The sequence below is a fragment of the Notolepis coatsorum genome (genome assembly GCF_963971535.1).
Source record: "Notolepis coatsorum genome assembly, chromosome: 3".
NCBI lineage: Eukaryota > Metazoa > Chordata > Actinopteri > Aulopiformes > Paralepididae > Notolepis > Notolepis coatsorum.
In genome coordinates this window covers 173,394,157-173,418,511 of record NC_140167.1, presented here as the reverse complement: position 1 = coordinate 173,418,511, position 24,355 = coordinate 173,394,157, and the positions used below count along the sequence as shown (strand labels likewise).

At 44.2% G+C, this 24,355-nt stretch overlaps 1 protein-coding gene across 2 annotated transcripts in view; it reads left to right on the top strand.

Annotated features, from left to right (window-relative positions):
- The first annotated feature begins 327 nt into the window (after positions 1-327).
- The window catches only part of rab5b (RAB5B, member RAS oncogene family), a 41,720-nt gene continuing 17,692 nt past the window's right edge, over positions 328-24,355 (top strand). For both annotated transcript variants that reach the window (XM_084309982.1, XM_084309981.1), the window contains exons 1-3: positions 328-406; positions 4,396-4,704; positions 10,422-10,573. In XM_084309982.1, coding sequence (XP_084166108.1) covers positions 4,539-4,704; positions 10,422-10,573 — 318 coding nt within the window. In that variant the 5' untranslated portion in view covers positions 328-406; positions 4,396-4,538. The remainder of the gene's footprint in view (positions 407-4,395; positions 4,705-10,421; positions 10,574-24,355) is intronic.

Genomic DNA, 24,355 nt, shown 5'->3' with positions numbered 1-24,355 from the left:
GGCTTGTCGCGGCTCATGCGCATGCGCGCGCTCGGCCAATCAGAGCAACGCGGAAGGGCTTGTTGCTTGCCGAAAGGATACAAGCTATCAGCCCAGATGTTATAATTCTAGATACCAGCATACGTGTAGACCGTGTATTATTTCCCACCAATAAAATTTATATCGAACTTATTTTTTAGATAAGGAAAATAGCACATTGTTAGAGGGAAAAAAGTAACAGATTTGAGACAGTTCACAAATGCCGTCTATAATGCGGTACTTGATGGAAACTGACAATGCGACAGTCACTGCGGCTGCGCACATTTACAGGAAGTGCTGAATATTTCTTTACCAGCTGATAAATTGTCAACAGACAAGCCTCCTTTAAACACGGACCTCCGCTGCTGAAACGACGACATCGACTTAGGTAAATATCGCAGTGTTTGTTGAAATTAAGGAATACATTGGCTATATTTAAAGGGTCAAATACGATACTGCATTGGCCGTCGAAGCGGAGAGCTTTGGCCGATTTAGTTTTATCCCGATCTGTTTGTGACTGTCCAGAGCGGAGTCCATTAGCACAGCAGTAGATACGGGTTTATGACAACATAGGGGGCTAGGTACCACCTATCCCTATCCTATAACAACATAGGCGGCTAGGTACCACCTACCTAATTTCTATAACTATCACATCACCTCATGCGGCCGGTGACGTGGAGACGTTCGTTCTTGCGAAATAGCTTAGGAATCGAACGGAAAAGTCTGTCATGGTTGTGGGGTGATTCGGAACGCAGCATCCCCGTGAAATCCCGGCTCCACGGTGCTGCATGTGACACAGCGGTTCTACTGGGATCCCGGCTCCACGGTGCTGCATGTGACACAGCGGTTCTACTGGGATCCCGGCTCCACGGTGCTGCATGTGACACAGCGGTTCTACTGGGATCCCGGCTCCACGGTGCTGCATGTGACACAGCGGTTCTACTGGGATCCCGGCTCCACGGTGCTGCTTGTGACACAGCGGTTCTACTGGGGGACTGTGTGGCCCGGCGCTACTCACGCCGCCCGCATGCATCCATCACTAGTTGCGGCTAGATGTTTAACATGTCATTTTACATGTGTTTCATATATATAATGTGTGTGTGTTCCCTGATTCATGTTTATAGGTGTGTCTGTGTGTATGCTTGGCTTGCGCATACTGTAGTATTATGTAGTAATATGTTTGTCTGTGTCTGTCTGTGCCTCTATATGTGTGTACATACATGTTCCTCTATCTGTGTGTACATGTCCATGTGTGTCTGTCCCTCTATCTGTACATGTCTGTTCCTCTGTGTGTACATTTATGTGTGTCTGTCCCTCTATCTGTGTGTACATGTCTGTTCCTCTAGCTGTGTGTACATGTCTGTTCCTCTATCTGTGTGTACATGTCTGTTCCTCTAGCTGTACATGTCTGTGTGTCTGTTCCTCAGCTAGCTGTGTGTACATGTCTGTCTGTTCCTCTAGCTGTGTGTACATGTCTGTCTGTTCCTCTATCTGACTGTGTACATGTCTGTTCCTCTAGCTGTGTGTACATGTCTGTCTGTTCCTCTATCTGTGTGTACATGTCCATGTGTGTCTGTTCTTCTAGCTGTGTGAAATTCATAACTACAATAAACCAGACAGATGTACAAATACCAGCCCTGAGCCCACAAATGTACTATCATGGCTACACTATTGTATACGAAAGTGCAGATGCAGCCAAATATCAAGCCAGGCTTCACATATTACATAAACCATATCAAAGAAATGCAAGATAAACGGTCACAGTTCTTTTTATTAATACCACGGCCTGTGTTTAGGGCGTTAACACACAATCAAATTCAACCCTGAATGGATACTGTAGAGTTTCCATAGCAGCGACATTGTAAGTCATGATGCCTGTTAATCTTTTAAGCTCTGGGTTCAAAAGCTGACACTGCTCTCCAAAACGCGCATCATCTCTCCCCTCGTACATCGCAGATGACATGTAAAGCTGTCTCAGGAGTTCTGTCTCTTTTCATCCGTGTTGTCCGGCAGCTACAACTGTTTCTCCCGTCACAGATTTGCCAAGGTTCAAGTGCTTAACTGCAAGGCTAACAAGCAAGGTTGAGTCGGTACCGATACCAGAGTTTTGGCTAGTTACAGTGTGTGTGGGGGGGTAATAATAAATTCGATTTAGAGCGAGAAGCGCCTTTCTCAGACTCGAGGACACTTTAAATAAAAAGAGAAGCTATATAAAAGACAAGATAAGAATATGAATATATATGTATAGTAATAACAGGAAAATACTACTTGGGAGCAGCGCCGCGTTGCACGAAGGCAAGTGTGAACAGGTGGGTTTTGAAGAGGTTGATGGTGTCGGAGCCTCGGATGGAAGGGGAGAGGGAGTTCCACAGCCTGGGGGCAGCTACGGACAACTGGCCCCTTGGAACCCGTACCACCACTGTTCTAAATGGACTACCCGTGATCTCAGGCTGTGTGCTCTGCATCGCACCTTGTGTCAGCGGAAAGCTTATGTGAAGATAAAATGGCAAAAAGCGCAAGTACAGAGAAGAGTAGGCTACAGGACGTTCAGGGATGAGTTACGTTTGTCTGCTTCATGGAAACACTTGACGTCCAGTAACGAGGCCTGCTGACCTCCCTTTAAGGAGGCAAGCTAACTGGAAAAAGTCAAACAGAACTGATCTTCAGATCACCCTTTCCAGGTAGCAGAGCCCGATTACAAAAGTCTTGATGATGCAGGAGTCAGGACTTTGTCACGAATCCCACTGGGTTAACCCTTTCACTACCACATTACCAAATGGTTAACCCTTTCACTGCGACAATACAGAATGTTAACCCTTTCACTGCCACACGACAAATGGTTAACTCTTTCACTACCACACTACAGAAGGTTAACCCTTTCACTACCACACTATAGACGGTTCGTGAAAGGGTCACGTCCAATGTTTATCTCCTGCCAACCTTTTACCCACTAATATAGCCTACTTTTGTACAGTAAAACTGAAGTTATATCCCCCTGTCCCTGTGTGTGTGTGTCTCTCTCGCTCCATCTCTGTCTGTCTCTCCTTCCTGTTCAGAGAATCTGAAGCTGCAGTTATGGACTTTGTGCTGACCAGGCTCTGTAGCCTTTTATTATATTTTATGGTTATGGGACTTGCCTACAGTGTCGTAGCCCGGTGTTGCTTTGTTTTGGTTGAGGAATGGCGTGTTTTTGTAATGTGGCAAAAGAAAAAAAGTGTTCCGAGTAGCACTGAGATGCTGGTATCTGGAGACCACAGCGAGGACACAGAAGAGATTCCCTGCTATCGCACTGAAAGCAATGGCATTTATTCAGTGCACTGTCCTAAGTCTCTTACCACTTCTCTTCCCCTCAATAACCTTAGCTCTCTTGACAAACTTGTGTAGATGTTTAGTAAGGAAGAGTGGGAGTCGAACTGGTCAAACTAGAGGTGGTGGCCGAGAGGAGGATGAGGAAAAAGCTGGATGTTATACTGGAAAACCCCTCCCACCCCCTCTATGAGGAGCTAGCCAGGATGAGGAGCACGTTCAGGCTGTCAATTACAGCTCTATAACTAGTCTTAGTCCTCGAAAAGAGGGCCAATCAGGGCCACATTATCCTAGACTTATCCCCCCACGACACACCACAAACCGCCTCGGCCAGTCCTTCGTGCCAGTAGCCATCAGGCTCCACAACCATGGGCATAGACTGCTACCAATTGCTGGAGAACTAACGGCTGGTGAACTTGAACTGTTGAGGACTATCTGACTTAATATTAAACACTGTTAGGACTATCTGACTCTTAATAATAAACACTGTTAGGACTCTCTGCCTCTTAATAATAAACACTGTTAGGACTATCTAACATTTTAAACTTTGGCCATTCCGCTGGCTCTTTTTTGCGTTTATCGCATTTTACTCTGGTCAAGAATGACCGACAGAAACAGGCTGAAGGGGTACAGATGGGGGGGAAGACACTCTGGGAAAGGCACGGCTGCAGTCCGGGATTCGAACTCGCTAAACCCCAGATCCGTGACGAGCACGGTTGTCCCCGGCGCCGAAATAGCGCTCGAGGTACGCGGTGAGCTACTGGAGCTCCCCAGGACTATCTGACTCTTAATAATAAACACTGCACGGACTCTGGTGCGGTGTGTTACTACTGTTTGGAGTCGTCTGCCACTCACTACTGTTCACTACTACTGTTATCACTTATCATTATTACTTTGCACTTTGTTCTATATTCTACTGTATCCTTCCTGTACCCCCCCCCCCCCCCCCCCCCATGCTGCTATGACACTTGAATTCCCCCAAGGGGATTGATAAAGGAACACTTGACTTGAACACTGATGGATCTCATGCCAACCATTCACTCACCGATGCTTTGCTTCCTCTCCTCTCAGAGATTAAATAAGGACAGATATCAGGAGAGAAACCCTCTGAGTGAGACCGGAGAGAGACAGCGTCGGCGACCGCCTCCGGAACCTCCCGCGCACCCCCCCTGGGCGAAGGCCCGTCCCCCCTGCCGCCTCCTACTCCATACGGTATGAGCTCCAGAGGGAGCGGCGGCCGCTCCAACGGCAGCCTGCCGCAGACCAAGATCTGCCAGTTCAAGCTGGTGCTGCTGGGAGACATGGCCGTGGGCAAGTCCAGCCTCGTGCTGCGCTTCGTCAAGGGACAGTTCGACGAGTTCCAAGAGACCACCATCGGAGGTGAGGACGGGGGGGGGGGGGGGACTAAACGCCCTACCCACCCACAGCTGTAAAGGAATGTGAATCACTACTCTTTCAAAACCAAAAGAGAGCACCTACGGGAGACTGCAATTCGAAACTGGCCCCTGTAAATGTCCTAACCCAACCCCCTCCAATGTACAGTAAATGTCCTAACCCAATAATACATGAGACTCTTTTCTTGGGACCAAGTAAGGCGTTGATGATCCAATGTACAGTCACCCCCCCCCACCCCGCCTACCCAACCCCCCCCCACCCAACCACCTCCAATGTATAGTTTCTCCACCCCACCTACCCAACCTCCTCCAATGTACAGTTTCTTCGTCAAATGTATATACTCTCTTTTTTAGACTCTTTTTGTATCACAAACAGTACTGTATTTGTAAATCTGGTATGTCGTAAATGTATAGATGTAGCAGTACTGTCTATCTGTATGTCATATATGTTATGATGAATTGAAAATGGGGGACCCTGATGTAAACGAGACGAAAGTCTGGTCTGCATCCCCTTAACACTTTCAGTGCCCATGACGTCATTTATCAGCCCAATGCCTGAATGCCCACAACGTTTATTAGCGTTTAATTTTTTTATTAGCGATCTGAATTCATATTTCATCAACCGAGTCTCCCGTTGGTACAGCAGCCCCTGTAGGAGTTCAGATGTGAAAAAACCGCCCCCTATCGTCTCCCAGATGGTAATGCACCCTTTTGGAATGTACTCAATGAAAATGGATGAGAAAAGAGAAATCCGGAATCCACATTTTACTTCTCAGGCATGTAACCCGAGCCGATCGGATTCATTGTGGACCCTCAGAACAGCGTGGAATACACATGTACAGTGTGTAGCGTTGGATCAATAAAAGCGATCGATATTTGGAATGGCGATCAGGAATTGGAATAATCTTTTTGGATAACATCTGATCTCAGGTAAGGAATCTATTTTACCAGTCTTAGGATAATCAGACCTGTTTTCACAGATATATAAGCTTTTCCCCTTTTATGTGTGGCTGTGCGAGCGATCAGGAAATAAGAGAATCGATTTTTCAGATAGCCTATATACCGTGCATAGCGTTTATTTGAAAACTATTTATAAATAGGCCGAAAAATGACAACGTTTTTGTGTATTCTAGAATATTCCAGTAAAGGGCGATTATCACGGAATCTTTATATTTTCCTTGAAAACGAGGGCTTTTCAAAATGCTATAAAACGAAAATGAACCGATAAAAAAACAATCCGTTTCGACAATGTTGACTGCAAACAAGTCATTGATAAGCGACGGGCAGATTAGACACAATTTAAAACATAGATTAGGCGTTTTAACGCTATCATTGAAGTGGGTGGTGGCACTCAAGCACTAAATCGTGCGCCCCCTGCTGGCACTGAAAGTGTTAACAATTGTGTGTATTGAGCCGTACTGTATTGTACCCATTCTGCAATCTGTTAATAAAATGTTCAATCAATCAAATCTGACAAAAAAAAAAAAGATAAGACGGCCATTTCTTCTTTTTTTTTAACACATTGTCTGCCACGCAGTATGCCCATCCTTATGCCCAGTCTGCCAGTGCTGTAACCCTATGGAGATGTTTACCTTCTTTGCAGGGCTTTAACTTTTTAAATATTATAGCTATATCGACATTACTATGGCCCATTCAACATCGGGTATCTATCGTTCCGGATGTGGGAACGTTATATTTTTTCATTCATACGTTGTGTTAGTACCGTCGATAATATAAGTATGTTTTTAAGGTTTTCTGCAGTAATTCCTAAAACGCGAGTTATAGGCCCTGACGCATATGATAGATTATCGATTGGTGTTTCTTTCCTATACACGCTATATTAAAAAATTCAAATGTATATGATCGGTATACATTATGCTTCATCATGCGTGAAGGAAAGGAGTGGGGGGAGGGGTTGTTTATAAATCCTTCTGCTTTATTTACTATGGGTTGATCTGTTGATCAGAGGGATTGCCGTGAAATGAATAAACAATCGGGCTGAAAATAACGTTATATTCCTCTTACCGTTCGCCGATGAGACTGGAGGAAAAATAAAGTGAAAGCGATCCCATGCACTCGAGTGTGTATCTAGACCCACGTTACAAGATATTACTGCCGGAGGAATTTCCTCGATGCACCGAGCGCCACTTCCGGTTTGGCTTGGAGTGTAACTCGCCCGACATCCACCAGGCGGCGGTATTGAGGCGTTGCAATATCAGACAGGGTCCAGCTGCAGTCCCGGAGTGCGAACTCCCCCCCCCCCCCCCCCCTCCCTCTCCCCCTCTGGTTTGTGTACACACTGCAGTCTGGTTCGCTCCGGTTTTTGTTTACGTTTTGCGTTTTGAGCGTGTAAGCTGCCGTAGGCGATGATGTCACTCTTGAACGTCAACAGGAAGAGCTGAACACACGGATGGAAACTGGATGCCCGATATAAAGAAACGAATAACCAATAAATATGAAGTTATCTTTGAACATCTGTTGTCAAGCCTTGTCAATATAACCCACCCCCTTTTCTCACGAATGGAACTTGTATCGTGGAGTCCGCTTTGACCGTTTCCTGGGTTAGCGGCTAACGCTAGTTAGCTTAGCCTATTATTGATTACTCAATAATCAACTAGTCTCCAGTAAAAAACTTAAAACCAGATTCTCAAACATAAACATAAAGACGGACACGCTCATCACAGACAAGCTGGATGTAGCCAATTACTTAAACATCTTCTTCACAAACATAGCCACAACACTGGTAAACAAACTACCCTCCCACTCAGGGCATTATGGGGTAGAACACATAGTAGCATACTACAAAAACCTAGGGGTCCACAAAGACGACTTCAAACTTGAAATGGTAACAACCAATGAGGTACTCAAAAAATTGAGCGCCCTCCAACCTAACAAGGCCACTGGCCATGACAACATCCCCTCCAAATTCCTCAGAGACTCAGCAGCCGCAATCACCCCAGTCATCACACACATAATAAACCTCTATAAAACAGGGACACGTCCCCAAGGACTTCAAAATTGCGAGAGTGACCCCTCTGCACAAAAAGGGCAGCAAATTAGACCCAGGCAACTACCGCCCTGTTTCTATTCTTACCTCCATCTCGAAAGTCATGGAGAAAATAGTCTACGAACAGGTCGAAAAGTACCTGGCGGAAAAAAAATCTAATCTACGAATTCCAATCTGGCTTCAGAACGTCCCACTCCACTGACGCATGCCTCCTCTATTTGAATGACCACATCAAACAAGAGGTGGACGCGGGCAAATACTGCGGCATGGTCATGCTGGACCTACAAAAGGCCTTCGACACTTGTCAATCACTCCATTCTGATTGACAAGCTAATTGTCAATCAGTGAGCTGGATGCAATCCTACCTGGAGGGGAGAGAACAGGTGGTAGAGGTAAACGGTACTCTATCCCCCCCCCCCTCACAGTGAGCTGTGGTGTTCCACAAGGAAGCATACTAGGATCGCTACTCTTCCTAATTTATGCAAATGACATGTCGTCAGCCTGTGACTGCAACTTGTTCCTGTTTGCGGACGACTCAGCCCTGCTGGTCTCTGACAAGAACAAGTTGCAGGTTGAAAAAACCCTCAGCTCGGAACTAGGCAAAATCTGCATATGGCTCGCTGATAACAAACTATCATTATACATGGGCAAAACAGAGTCCATTCTCTTCGGTTCAAATAACAAACTCAGCAAGACCGACGGCTTCTCAGTTGCAGTGGGTGACAATATTGTCACAAGGAAAGACGAAATTACCTACCTGGGTTCCATCCTAGAGGCAAATCTTTCCTGTGACAAAATGGCATCCAATGTAATAAAAAAAGTCAACCAACGAACTAGATTCTTGTACCGGATCTCCTCTCTGGTAAACAAGAATACCCTGAAGACTCTGGCAGGAGCACTCATTCAAAGGTACTACGACTATGCATGCACCTCATGGTACCAAAGCACCTCAAAGGCGCTTAAAACAAAATTACAAACATCACAAAACAAACTGGTCAGACTACTACTTGACCTTACCCCCAGAACCCACCTCACCCCTGCCCACTTTGACAACCTAGGATGGCTTAGAGTAGACGACAGAGTACAGCAACTTGCAATGGGCCTGGTCTACAAGATACACTATACGACTAAGGTACCCATGTACATGTCAAAATACTTCCCAAAGGTCAGTGAATACCACAACCACTACACCAGAGGAAGCTCAACAAATCACGTTAAACCCATATTCGGCTCAAACAAGGGACTAAACACGTTTCGCAATTATGCCACATCAATGTGGAACGCCCTACCCAAAGCTGTAAAGGAATGTGAATCCCTACCCACATTCAAAACCGCTCTTAAAGAGCACCTACGGGAGGCTGCAATTCGAAACTGGCTACCGTAAATGCCCAAAACCCCCATCACCTCCTAATAGACAGTCTCCTCCCCACCGCATGTATATATTCCCTCCCCGCCGTATGTATATTTCTCTCCCACCCACCCACCCCCTCCTAATGTACAGTCCCCTCCCCATCATATGTATATACTCTGTCAGGATCTAGGGGTAACAGTACTGTATATTTGAATACCGTTTAAGTCACAAATGTATCAGTACTAAATACCTATATGTCCCTATGCCATAAATGTCATGTATGTTGTGTATGTCATAAATGTCTATATGAATTGAAAATGGGGGACCCTGATGGAAACGAGACAAACGTCTTTCTCAGGTCTGCATCCCCTTAAAGGGGAACTCCAACATTTTGGGAAATTAGCTTATTTAACATCTTCCCTGGAGTTAGACAAGAAGATACATACCTTTTTTGTCTCTGCGTGCATTTAGCTTTGGGAATAGACGCTCCGTTAGCATAGCTTAGCTTCATCACTGGAAGTGAGGCAGATCCGTAGCCTTACAGTGCCTTACAGTGTATTGCAAGGTCTGACATTGACCAAACTTGATATGCATGACCTTGGTGGGCTCTAGGTCAACTCCTGAAAAGGGGGTCAATGTCAGACTTTGCAATCAAAAGTTAGGGGCCTAATAACCCTTGCCATAATTTCAGTGTGCCCCCTAACTTTTGATTGCAAGGTCTGACATTGACCCCCTTTTCAGGAGTTGACCTAGAGCCCACCAAGGTCATGCATATCAAGTTTGGTCAATGTCAGACCTTGCAATACACTGTAAGGCACTGTAAGGCTACGGATCTGCCTCACTTCCAGTGATGAAGCTAAGCTATGCTAACGGAGCGTCTATTCCCAAAGCTAAATGCACGCACAGAGACAAAAAAGGTATGTATCTTCTTGTCTAACTCCAAATTGCCCATAAGTATCGTTTTTGTGGGTATTGTCCAGTTGTTGCTGTATGTTTTTATCTGCCCAAAATTCAAGCAAGCATGAAAGCATTACAGGTTTGCTTGCACCACGCCCCCCGCTCCGTCGTCGGGGACGCACCCGAGACCACTTATTCCAGCGGTCCAGGTTTGGAGCGAATCCGCATCCCCGGTGACGGGGGGGAGGAGCGTTCTCATAAGGCACGATCACACCCTATTTTGGTGCGATCGCGCTATGATTCGACCCCGAATGGCTAGTGTGAAAGCCCCCTAAGGAGCTTTACTAACCTGTCCCGTCTCTGAGAGAGCTGGAAGGAGCTTTAACTAACCCCTTTGTATGCAGTAGAGGACAGCTTTACTAACCTGTCCTATCTCTTTTGTATGCAGCTGCGTTCTTGGCCCAGTCGGTGTGTCTGGACGACACCACGGTGAAGTTTGAGATCTGGGACACGGCGGGACAGGAGCGCTACCACAGCCTGGCGCCCATGTATTACCGCGGGGCTCAGGCCGCCATCGTGGTGTTTGACATCACTAAGCCGGTATGGATTCAACAGCTTTGTTTTTTTTTGTGACCAACTTTTTATTTTGTCTTTTTTTAAAACAAGTTCAGAGGAAGGACATTCACATCAGCATTTCATATTAATTCACACAGTGGCATAAAAAGTGTCTTTTCAGTATATATTGTCCGTCAGTATATTCATATACTGTGTAGCCTGACTGTTGCAGTTGTGACAGTCTTTTCCTCCGTTCTGGCGGTCCTGTGGCTGCGAGACAGCCCAGGTCGCTTCTTAACCCCACTCCCAGCCCCCCGGGTTTGCATAGACATTTTAGGAGAGGGGGAAACCTTGATGCATACATGTATAGGATACTCTTAATTAGAAAAGAAATCATAATTATGTTTGTTAGATAACCAAGTAATAGGGAAAAATACAATACAATTTAGAAACAACCACAACAAATTATAGCAGTAAACAGAAAAGGAAAAGATAAATGGAAAAGATAAATGGAAACAACAGCAACATGATTTTTGTTCATTCTCTGGTGTCAAGGTACAAGTGTTCAACCTAGTGGAGTACTGATTTTACCTTCTGGGCCGCAGTAAGTAATATTTGGATCGATTCTGTCCTTGCTCCCTGTGCTCTAGCACTGGATGCCTCTAATCTCAATACTTCGTAGAAGGACAGTTTCCAACGGTAAATATTGAGACTATGGGGTGGTTTCCATCTCATTACGAGCATTTTCTTTGCTGCCGTTAAACCGGCCAGAAACACTCTTTTTGTGAGGTGTTAATTTTAGAGATGAATCATCATTTAATAATAAAATGTGTGGCAAACAAGGTATGTTTATCTCTGTTATATTAGTGAGAAATAATGCAACCTTGGCCCAAAAAGCGAGTACTCCTGGACATTCCCACATCATATGTATGTATGTTCCTATAACTTTTTGCGGACATAAAGCACATAGAGGACTTTGTAATATTTTTATTTGACAGAGTTTCCTGGGTGACAGATAAAATCTTTGTATCATTTTGTAATGAGTTAATTGGTTATTATAATTACGAGAGGTTAGTGGAATATTATCCCATACATTCTGCCAATTTATGCAGGCATTGTAATTCTTTAAATCTATGTTCCAGACAGTGGTATTACCTGTAGTTCTGTTTAGTTTTCCTTGTATTTTATTATATAACCCAGAAACAAAACCATTTTTAACATTTATGCCATTCACTATATTCATTAAAGGGTGACCTGGTAAAGGCTGATTCCATGGGACACCATAAGTGCGCATTGCAGTGCGTAACTGTAAATAAAAAAAGAAGGATGTACTAGGGACATTATAGATTTGTTTGAGCTCTTGAAATGATCTGAGACCGTATTCACTGTATATGTCAGATAGTTTGTGAATACCTTGTCTTTGCCAATTGGGAAATGTAACTGGTTCCCCTCCCAACAGTAAGAAGTTGTTATCAAAAATAGGGGTATCTATGTGCCATTTTGTGTTCCACTGTCCCGTTTCGGCAATATATTTCCAGACGTATATTGAATGTGCTATAATTGGGCCGAATTTAGTACGGCAAAAGCTTGGGGATAGACCAGAAAATAGTATATCTTTGAATGTATATGGAGATACAATGTGCCTCTCCATATTCACCCATGGTATGTCAGAATCATTATTGAACCATCTTAGCAACGGTCTGAGCATAAAAGAAAAATAGTACTGTTCAAAATTAGGAACAGATAGCCCTCCTGCTTTCCTACTGTTTTGGAGTGTGGAATTGCTGATTCGTGGATGTTGTTCACGCCATATAAATTTGAATACTAGTCCCTGTAGCTTCTCCCAAAATCCTGGAGGTGGCGGTAAATGAATCATGCTTACCAGAAAATTGATCTTAGGGAGAATGTGGGTCTTGACTACTGAAAGCCTGACTGAAAATGGGATTAATAATAGTGACCAACGGTTTAACTCGTCAGATATTACCTTCTTAAGCTCTTGTAATTTTTTGACACAATTTTGTCAATGGATGTGTATATATCTATACCTAAATATCTGAAACCAGAGCCCACTGGTATTTCTGTATGTAGTTGGGGACTACTTGCTGCTGTATTTAGGGGAAGTAAAATTGATTTATTCAAGTTGATCTTGTAGCCTGAAATAAAACTAAAATGTTTAATAGTGTCTAGGACTACAGGTAGGGACCGTGGTGTATTGTCAAGAAATAATAACAGATCGTCTGCGTACAGACAAATTTTATGGTAGGTGTTATTTACTATTATGGGTTTTATTTCGGCACAATTTCTAATTTTTTGGGCCAAGGGTTCAAGAGATAACGCAAATAATAATGCGGAGGCGGGGCAACCCTGCCTGACGCTACGTCTGATAGGGAAGGGTGTGGAACACTGATTGGATGTGATAACCATGGCCGTTGGATTATGATATAAGATTTTGAGCATATTTATAAATGTGTCTCCAAATGCCATATTCTTCATGGTGTGCCATAAGTACTCCCATTCCAGCCTATCGAAGGCCTTTTCGGCGTCAAGGGACAACACTGCACATGGTGATATTTTTGGAGCTTTGTCAATAATGTGTAACAGTCGTCTTAAATTATCTGATGCAAATCTTTGTTTAACAAATCCAGTTTGGTCTGGGTGGACCAATATTGGCAGTATCGTCTCTAGACGTCGTGCGAGGACCTTGGCATATAATTTTAAGTCTCCATTAAGAAGGGACAATGGACGATAGTTAGCACAGATGTTTCCATCCTTTCCTTTTTTCTGTATCAGTGTGATAATTGCTGTACTTATGTCTCTATTAAAACTCCCTTTCATAATGGCTTGTTGGAACATCTCGAGTAGTAATGGACCCAACTCTTTCCAAAAGGTCAAGTACAGCTCCGGTGGGATACCATCGAAACCTGGTGATTTCCCCTGTTTCATTTCTTTCAGTGCATCGTAAAGTTCCTCCAGGGTAAAGGGAGAATCCGTTGAGGTTATTTGTTGCTCTGTTAATTTAGGTAGATCCAAGTCTTCAAAAAAGGAGTCTAAATCAGCTTTTGAGAATTGAGCTTCAGATGAATACAATTGTTGATAGAAAAGTTTAAATTCTAGATTTATTTTGGCCGGATCGTTTACCATCGCTCCTTCTTTATTTAGGATTGATGTGATGTCTGCTTTCTGTTCATTATATTGGATTTTCCTAGTCAACACAAAGCTTGGATTATTTCCATTCAAATACTCAGTTTGCCTCGCTCTGTGAGCTAGGAACTCTGCTTTTTGTGCCATTAGAGCATTTAGTTCAGACTTCGCTTTCCAAAGCTCCCTTTCTCTTTCTTGATCATAGTTGTTTTGTTGTTCTGCAGTTAGCAATGAGTGTCTATTTTCCAATCTGGATATTTCTTGATGGTGGGCTTTGTTACGTGCTGAAGCAAATGATATTGTATTATTGCGAATAAAGCCTTTAGTTGCATCCCATAGAAATCTTATATCTGTAACACTATTTTTATTGATATTGATAAAAAGGTTGAAGTCTGATCTAAATTGCTCACAGAATGATGGATCCTGCAGTAATGTTAAATTAAATTTCCATCTAGTAGCACGTTTTGGACAATTTTCAATTGTATATACACACAGATTGGCATGGTGATCTGATAAAGACATGTTGATAATGTCCGTTTTTTTAATACAGTGTAAAATATTAGCAGATATTAGTATATAATCTATTCTTGAAAATGTTTTATGTCTATTTGAAAAGAAGGTGTATTGTTTTAAACTTGGGTTATAATTTCTCCAAACATCTATCAATGAGTGATTTGACACCAGATTTTTAAATGCTGTAGTGGATGAATTAACTGAGGTTGGACCTGACTTATCCAAGCCTGGTGATAAAACTGTATTCATGTCTGCACCAATAATTATTCCACAATCTGAATACTTTTGTAAGGTCTTTGTTAGTTGGGCATAGAATGCAGAGTCATAAGTGTTAGGGGCATATGCTGATAGCAGCAATATCTCTTTGTCACCTAGAATTCCCTTTACATAAGTGACTCTGCCATCTGAATCATTCCCTTTCTCAATAGTATTGAAATTAAGTTTTCTAGATATTAGAATTAATACTCCTTTTGTTTTATTAATAGCAGATGAGGAAGAAACGACTATGTATCTATTGTTTTCCAATTTTCCCAAATCTTGTGCCATTATGTGAGTTTCTTGAAAAAAAGCTATATCAATCCTTTTCTTGTCTATATATTCAAGACAGCTGCTATATTTGATATTCTTATTTATTCCCTGTACATTCCATGAAAGTATATTTATTTTTGCCATAATATGTTCTGTAAATTTAATTTAGCTTTGGCAATTATTATTATGTATATCTTGGAATTATCCATGACACAGTAACAAGAGGATTTCTATTTGCATTAAATTGTCAAGCTGTAGAGTAAAGAATAAAATTAGCAATACATTAGGGAAATAATATATATACATCATGTAACCCTTCCCCAGTTGTAGCCCAGCATCAACCCAAAAACCTCCCACTACCCCCCCACCCGAAGACAGTCACGTGGGTAGAATACCGTAGTATCCTTATTCCACATGGATTCAACAGCTTTGTTTTGTATCATACATTATATAATTATTAGTGGTGCGACTCGATTAAAAATGTTAATCGAATTAATTCGAGACTTTATAGTTAATGAATCAAAATGAATCGCATTTTAATCGCATATCAATATTTGATGCGAAAAGCAACATTTTTCAAATGGATTTTGGTATACAAGTGAATCAATGAATATACATATGTTTAAGCAGCAAAATCCTGTATTAGCTGTATAACAAGTGCAGCAATTTTAGGAATAATATATATAGCGCAAAGGACCTTTTGTAAACTCAAGCACTTTCGAGGTAAAAGTCAAACGCAGTACTTTCAAGTACATTCCAGAACAGTTGACCATTGGAAAAAAAAAACTCTTGCTTGATTTCAATTTCTCTTATTTTTTTCAGTATTCTGTATGAACAAACCAGACTAAGAAAAAAAGTTATTTGCGATTTATTATACTTATAGCACATGCTGGTCTCCTTTGAAAGGTAACATTCTTACACAATAAAGAAAAATCATCATACGATTAATGCATATATTTTTTTAACTTTTAATTCTTTCTGTAGTTAATTAATCGCAATTAATGCGATAAATTCCCAGCCCTAATAATTATACATATTTAGTACAGGTGCTGAGGTGATTACAGATCCTGAGTTTAGTGAACACAGTGGTTACTCATCTCGTTATCATAATAAGGCTGACACTGATCAATTGATCCTTTTACCAAATTATGAATAAGCTACTGTATTAGGGCTTGTGTCCATATAGCGTTTTTTACTGGCAGAAAAGCACTGGGATGACGTTTTGTATCTATGGCTACAGTGTAGCCAATCACCAACCACCTAACCACTGTTGTGTGACAGACTAGCGTTGTTGCTTTTGATTAACTCATCTATTTGTTATTTTACTGTCTAGAACCTTGATTTGCAAATTTTATTTTACTGTGTTTTGTCACCACACGCTCACTCCTCATACACTCACTCCACATACGCTCACTCCGCATACGCTCACTCCTCATATGCTCACTCCTCATACGCTCACTCCTCATAGTCTCACAGTCTCCTCACCACCGCATGTATATATTCCCTCCCCGCCGTATGTATATTTCCCTCCCACCCACCCACCCCCTCCTAATGTACAGTCCCCTCCCCATCATATGTATATACTGTCAGGATCTAGGGGTAACAGTACTGTATATTTGAATACCGTTATGTCACAAATGTATCAGTATATGTCCCTATGCCATAAATGTCATGTATGTTGTGTATGTCATAAATGTCTATATGAATTGAAAATGGGGGACCCTGATGGAAACAAGACAAACGTCTTTCTCAGGTCTGCATCCCCTTAACAATTGTATGTATTGAGCCGTACTGTATTGTACCCATTCTGCAATCTGTTAAATAAAGTTTTCATTCATTCATTCATTCATATGCTCACTCCTCATTGGGAACAATTTAAAAAAAGACACCGCCCAGAAACCCCCCGCTATATGGACACAAGCCATAAGCTACTGTATCAGTATTTCTGTATCCTGCAAAACATCCATCATCTCTCACTTCTCTATGCTTGTGTTTGATTGTGAAGGAGTGAGGAGTGGTGCAACCCAGCTGTCCTTGTAGACTAGTACATGCACCCAATCAACTGGGGCGGTAACTTATTTCCAACCTGATCACCTCATACATACTGTATATATATATACATAATGGTGTGCGTGTGTGTATATATATATATACAGTGTATCATATATATATATATATATATATATATATACACACACATTTGGGGCCATAAATATTTTGACATTTGAGTTTGACACATTTGGTGTTAAGTCAATCAATCAATCAATCAGATTTATTTATATAGCACATTTAACATGACACGTGTCAACCAAAGTGCTGTACAGAGGGTAGATACACATATATACATAGATACATATTGACAACAATCACACTCCGTTCTATGGGAGGGCACACAGGCAAACACATAGGAAAACAGGGCATGAGTCAGTGAACGGGAAAGGCTAGTAGGTAGAAGTGGGTTTTGAGCCTAGATTTTAAGGCATCTATCGAGGGGGCAATCCTAATGGAGGTGGGGATGCTGTTCCACAGTTCAGGGGCTGCGACAGCAAAGGAACGGCCCCCCCTGAGCTTGAGGTTAGACCTCCGGACTGTCGGGAGCCTCTGATCGGCTGACCTGAGGGACCTGGTGTTGGAATAGGGGGATAGGAGGTCTGAGATGTAGGAGGGGGGGTGACCATTAAGGGCTTTAAAAACAAATAGGAGAACCTTAAAATCTATCCTGTAGCGTACTGGAAGCCAATGAAGGGAGGCAAGGACAGGCGTGATGTGGTCTCTCTTGCGGGTTCCGGTCAACAGTCTGGCAGCTGCGTTTTGTACCAGTTGTAAGCGGGACAGGGAAGACTGGTTAATGCCTATATAGAGGTAGTTGCAGTAGTCTAATCTAGATGAAATGAAGGCGTGGATGACTCTCTGAAGGTCTGCAGGGGAGAGAAGGGCTTTGAGTTTGGCAATGGTGCATAGTTGGAAAAAACATGCCTTTACCACTGAGTTCACTTGTCTGTCGAATTTAAATTGTGGATCAAAAATGACACCTAGGCTTCACCAGGGAGGACAGGTTGCCAAGGCTGTTGGTAAGGGTGGTGACAGCGTCTGGGGGACCGAAGAGGATTATTTCGTATTTGATTTAGTTGTAGAATGTTTTGTGCCATCCAACATTTAACGTCATCCAGGCAGGACATGAGACTGTTAAGTAGAGACTGGTTGTTAGGTTTCAGTGAAACGTAAAGCTGTGTGTCGTCAGCATAACTGAGATGTTGTGCTTCTGAATGATTGGACCAAGGGGTAGCATGTAAAGAGAGAACAGGATCGGGCCAAGGATGGACCCTTGCGGGACCCCACAGGAGAGGGAGGTTGAGGGGGAGGAGCAGTTGGCGATGTTGACAGCAAAGCTTCTATTTGTGAGATAGGAGGAGAACCATGCTAGTGCAGTGCCACTGACACCAACCCCATGTTGGAGACAATCTAATAGAATGGTGTGATCAACGGTGTCGAAAGCTGCGCTGAGGTCAAGCAGCATTAAAACAGAGCAGTCACGGTTGTCAGCGGCGAGGAGTAGGTCATTTGACACTTTAAGGAGGGCTGATTCTGTGCTATGGCCAGTCCTGAACCCTGACTGAAATGTCTCCAGGATGCTGTTTTGGTGCAGGTAGGGAGACAATTGGCACAGAACAACCTTTTCGAGTATTTTTGACAGAAAAGGAAGCTTGGAAATGGGCCTGTAATTACTGTGCTGGGTGGGGTCAAGGTTTGTTTTTTTCAATAGGGGCTGGACTACTGCATGTTTAAAGCAGGATGGAACAGTACCAGTTGCCAGGGAGCTGTTAATATTGGAGAGGATGCTGGGACCGGTTGTGTGAAAAACCTGTTTCAGGAGAGCAGTGGGAACAGTGTCAAGGGGGCAGGTTGCAGGTTTCATAGAGGAAACTATCTCTGCGAGGGTGAGTAGACTGAAGGGCTGAAAGCAGGTCAGTGTGGATGAGCAGACCAGAGGGACAGCTAAGTTACGTGTGGGGGGTGAGATGTTCCTTCTGATATCCTCAACTTTGGTTGTGAAATTTTCTTAGAATTCCTCACACTTAGTTGGGGACACATCCAGGCAGGTACTGGGGGGGGCTAATGAGAGAGTTGATGGTAGTGAACAGGGTCCTGGGGTTGTGGGAGTTGTTGATGAGGTCAGAAAAATATGTGATTCTCGCCGCTTTAACCGCTAGCTGGTAGTTAATGCGACTGTCCCTAAGCATTTCAAGTGAGACTTGAAGTTTGTCACGTTTCCACTTCCGCTCTGCCTTTCTATACTCTTTTCTCTGGGCTCTGGTGTTATCATTGAGCCAGGGCTGCCCTTTAGGCTTAGGTTTTTTCTGTCTAAGGGGGGCTACAGAGTCTAGAGTGGAGAGTCAGGTGGTGTTGAAAAGGGATGTAAGCTCTTCAGTGCTAAGATGGGAGGGAGAGGCTTCAATAGTGCAGGTGTTAGCGGCAGCTATGAAGGCAGTGGAGAACTTACTGGCAGTCGAGGGGTTAATGTTGCGAGAGAGACGTGCAGGGGGAGGGGATTTGGGTGTGGGGAGTGACAGAGATAAGGTAACACAACAGCAAGATGATCAGATGAACATGCATTTGTTATGATTAAACAACACTGGAAAACCAGATGTTAACACTAGATCTAGTGTATGGCCCAACCTGTGGGTAGAGTCAGTGACGAGCTGGGAGAGACCAAACGAGTCAATCGGATGTAGAAAGTCTAACACCATAGGCTTGGAAGGGCAGCATACATGAATGTTAAAGTCTCCAAGGATCAAAACTTTGACATAATAGACTTTCAGCTTTAATTTGAGGGTATTTCTATACGTGCCTCCTCCTTTTTAACACATTGAGTGCCAGCGACGTCATAACTCGTTTTATTAGCCCCCCCACTGAGTGCCGACAACGATTATTATCGTTTTATTTTTTTATTAGCGATCTGAATTCAGATTTCATCAACAGAGTCTCCCGTTGGTACACCAGCCCCTACAGGAGCTCAGATTGGAAAAAAGCGCCCCCTATCGTCTATCCCTGTGTAACTGCAGGTCAGTCGCTTAGACTGACCTGGGATCTGTAGATCTGTAGAGGTGGAGCCAACTGGCTCCTTGTGCTGGTGAGCAGTCTGCTCAAGAGTGATCTGATCGCGGGACTGAAATCAGCCTGGAATATATATTTACAGCAGCCAATAATCAATCAATAAGCATGATCGATATTTGGAATGGCGATCAGGAATTGGAATAATCTTTTTGGAGAACATCTGATCTAAGGTAAGGAGTCTACGTTACCAGTCTTGGGGTAATCGGTGCTGTATTCGCTGAGATAACCGCGTGTCCCCTATGTGTGATTTGGCTGTGATCGCTGATGAGGAAATAAGAGAATCGTTTTTTTCAGCTTGCGTGCATACGTACACATATACTATCGATAATCTAGCGTTTATTTGAAAACGATTCATAAATAGGCCGAAAAATGACAGTTTTTGTGTATTCTAGAATATTCCAGTAAATGTCTTTTATCACGGAATCTTTATATTTTCCTTGAAAACGAGGGCTTTTCAAAATGCTATAAAACGAAAATGAACCGATAAAAAAACAATCCGTTTCGACAATGTTGACTGCAAACGAGTCATTGATAAGCGACGGGCAGATTAGACACATAGCCATAATTTAAAACATAGATTAGGCGTTTTTTAACGCTAACATTGAAGTTGGTGGCGGCATTCAAGGAGGTTCCGTGGCACCGAGCTCCGGCACGGAAAGGGTTAAGGGGCTTGTTGATTGTTTCATTTCAATTATATTGTGGTGTACACGGAGCCAAAATGTAGACTAGTAAATTTAGAAAAATTTGTCGATGTCCAAATATTTATGGACCTGACTGTGTGTATGTGTGTGTATATATATGTAATGTAAGGTTATTCTATAACCCTAGTTATATGAGTATAGCGAGCGCTCTGCTCTTAGTGGAACTGTCCCTTTATCCAATCTAATAATGAATAATTTTCTCCACATGCACACACCCATCCGCCTGGCCACACCCACATCCGCTACTCTACATAAGCGGGGTCGTGGCCACACCATCAGCTCCTTCCCAAGTCTTTCACCACGAAGGCGAAGACCACGGGGTCCTCAGTGAGTCGGAGCAGAGCGCTCGCTATACTCATATAACTAGGGTTATAGAATAACCTTACGTTATATATCGTATAGCTTACGCTCTGCTCTTAGTGGAACACAGAGCTCGACAAATGTACCAGCTGAGGCCCCCCACAACCATCAGAACCGGGGAGGACCCGAGCCCCCTGGACCCCCCTAGAGGAGGACGGGAGGGAATCGGATCTGAATGTGCGATGAGGGTTTAGCACCTCAAAACGCACAGGGTGAGCAGACCGTGGGACTTACCTTCACACAGAAGGACCCGCGACCACTCAGGCGCGCATCCCACATGCCACCAGGGAACGGACGGGAAGCAAAACACCCCCGTCACAGCCCCCAACATCACAGGGTCGAAGGTCAAGAACCCAACCCTCTGGCAAGGCCGTAGCAGCGGAGCGCGGAGGAGGACCCTGCCCTAGGAACAACCTGAGGGCCAGGACCCCCTGAAAAAGGGGGCCCGGTGAGGCCAACGATGCCGTAGCATCGGGACCCCACCAAACGGTCACTGGTGACACCATCCCCCACATCGCCAGCGTATCGGACAGGGCCCAAATCAAGAGCAGGCCCTTCCCCCCTTGGCACGCCACTCTGAAGCCGACCCGACATTTTCCCCCCGGAAAAGCACAAAGTCCTTCGGGGTACCAGAACAGCAGATCTGCGCCCCCGCCGGACAATGGGTTAACTGACCTGGTCTGGCGCGACCAGAACCAGTCCTGTGTCCTAGTCACGCCACCATCACCAGTCCTAAGAGGGGGGTAGGTACGCGCGTCGATCCAAAACATCACAGAGGGCGCCACCAAGAGCACGTGAATGCACTGCACCTGGTGGCCCACCCCATGGGCGTGAGACCCCTCCGCCAATGTATTGATCTACCCCGTCATCTCCCCCCGGAGATGAACGTGAGCCGTCGAGTCTAACCTAGTACACTGGCGCTCGGTAGAGATAAAAAATCACCTTCCCAGCCGCCTGCATAAAAAAAACGCTGTTTCTATCAAACGGGCAACCAAGGCGCGCCAGCCCATAACGTGGTTTCACACCGAAAGCACCCAGGGCCAGCTCTATGTACACGAGACCCAAAAACACATCAATGGTCAATTCTAATAAGAAAACCAGACAACATTCCCTCCATGCTGTCTGGGACGAGCAACAGGAAGCCGGTCAATAAGACACAGATATGGATCCCATATGACGCGTCTGAGGGTAAAACCACTCTGTACACAAGAGGGAAAGACAGAGAATCCCCCAGAGAGACCTCCACGTGAGTAACAATTGAAAAATATGTAATTATTGAGCCAAGTGACCAAAGGCACACATTCCAATAGAGAGCAGAGCAGAAAACAAACTGTTCTCAATGCATCGCATCACCCAACCTTGACAATGACAGTGGTCCGTAGTACGGAGCCTGAAAGAACTCACGGAAGTCTCATGGCCAATAGAAACGCGCCCAGTGACGTATTCCATGGCCGTGGAAATCCCGTGACCCACTTATCCTAATATGGTGTGGGACCAGGAAACTCCAACCCCCCCTTCCCCTCCCTGTGACGCGCTGACCCCACAGCTCGACAGGGAGACCGACGTATAGGAGGTCCAACCCCCTGGCCAATCAGTAAAAAGGGGGGAGGGGTTTATCAGTTCACCCCCTATGACCCCACACCCCGGATACGATGCAACCAGTTGTCTAGCATGCTACATGAAAAGCGCATATACCTCTAGGGTAAAGCTTAACAGTTTGCACCCCAGCCACAGACGATAAACTCGTTTGTGCAAAAAACAGGCTTTTATACAAGGCTTAGGCTCATGTGTGAACTTGCCACCTGCATTTTTACACCTTTACCAAGTAAAGAAAAAACAAGGGACGTTAAAGAGAGGGTCCAAAGACCTCGGTACAATAGCTACATATGTGACCACTTCTGTAGGCTAACACTCAACCTAGTTGTGGACTTGTGGACTCGATGCCACGTTTCCTAAATGTAACATGAACACACACAACCCCCTCAGATAATAAAAAAGGTAAAGTTCACTCTTACTACTGCAAGAAGAACGCCGTCTTTTATGATGAGAGAAGACAAGTCTTTCGACAGAGTGCTAGCCACAGGCCTTGCTAAGCACACATATAGATCGACCAAAAAACAATTTTCAAAGAAAACTGCCCCACTCCCTAAGCAAGCACACAACCCCACAGTAGGTGATGGTTTTACACCGTATCCCGAATATATATAGTGAATAAACACACGTTTTGTAACAAAAAACTCCCTCACCAGGAGGGACTTTTTTATTTAATAACAAAATTATATGTTGGGGGGGGGGGGGGCGGGGGGCAAACAGGGGAGTCACTAGCGCCGCATGCAGAGCGCCGCTTGCCCCCACGGGGAGCCGGCCCGGACGGACGGTGCTGGGGACGACTGGCTGCAGCGGTCGCGGCACTCCCTCCACTCCAGGCCTTCTGGGAGGAAGGCCCAGGAGCGGCGGCAGTGATGGTGGCAACGGCCGCAGGCCTCTGCCGGCGTTGCTTCCTCCGGACATCACCGGTGGCATCGGGTCGGTGGAAATGGGGCTGGAGCACGGAGCGCTCCTCCATCTGCTGCATGGCCGACCCGAATAGTCCAGCATCGGAGAGGGGGGCCGTCAGCAGCGGAATCCTCCTCTGGTCCGGCACCCGCGCCTGCTCCAGCCAAAGGTGGCACTGGATGAGAGTGTAAAGTTGTAAAAACAAGTCAGCACACCGTCTGCAGTGTTCCCAAGTTTTAATTCAATTTAACACAACGTTTCGGCCTGTGGCCTTTTTCAAGTGTCACCAACATGTGAAAAGGGGTGGGGTATATATACATACTAGGGCAGGGGTGGCCAACCAGTCGGAGACTAAGAGCCACAAAAATTACTGTGGTACCACAAAGAGCCACACCATATACCAGCGTTTCTCAACTTTTTTTTCAGTCATGGCACCCTTCATGTGTTTATAGGTCTCACCCTCTGGCCTCTGAAGTTGCTAATGTCTTTTTTATTTGGGCCTCACAGGGTTAAAAGTACCCTGTGAGACCCACTGTTGCAAAATTACAAAATCACTTTTAGCCATTTAAAAAAAGTGTTTATTTAAAAATGTTTAAGCACATGTATAGTCAATTGGTCCTGTTGTTCAGCCTCACAATGCTATTTGATAGTAAATGTGTTTATATGTCCCACCCTCTGGCCTCTGAAGTTGCTAATGTCTTTTTAATTTGGGACTCACAGGGTTGACCTCTTAAGCCCGAGATATACAGTAAAAGTGTATATTTTCAGCATTATGTTTGTTTACCAATTATTTTAACTGTTATTAGTGATATATAAGATTATAGAAATCTCAGGGCATTGAGTCGGAAACTGGCGCATATTGACAGGAGGAAGTGGCACAGCCAAAAGTGAGTGTAGTCTTTTGAAGGAAGAGACTCAGGGCTTTCGAATTTTGAAAAACTACCCTACCCAGCTCACACCAGCCCCTGTCAAT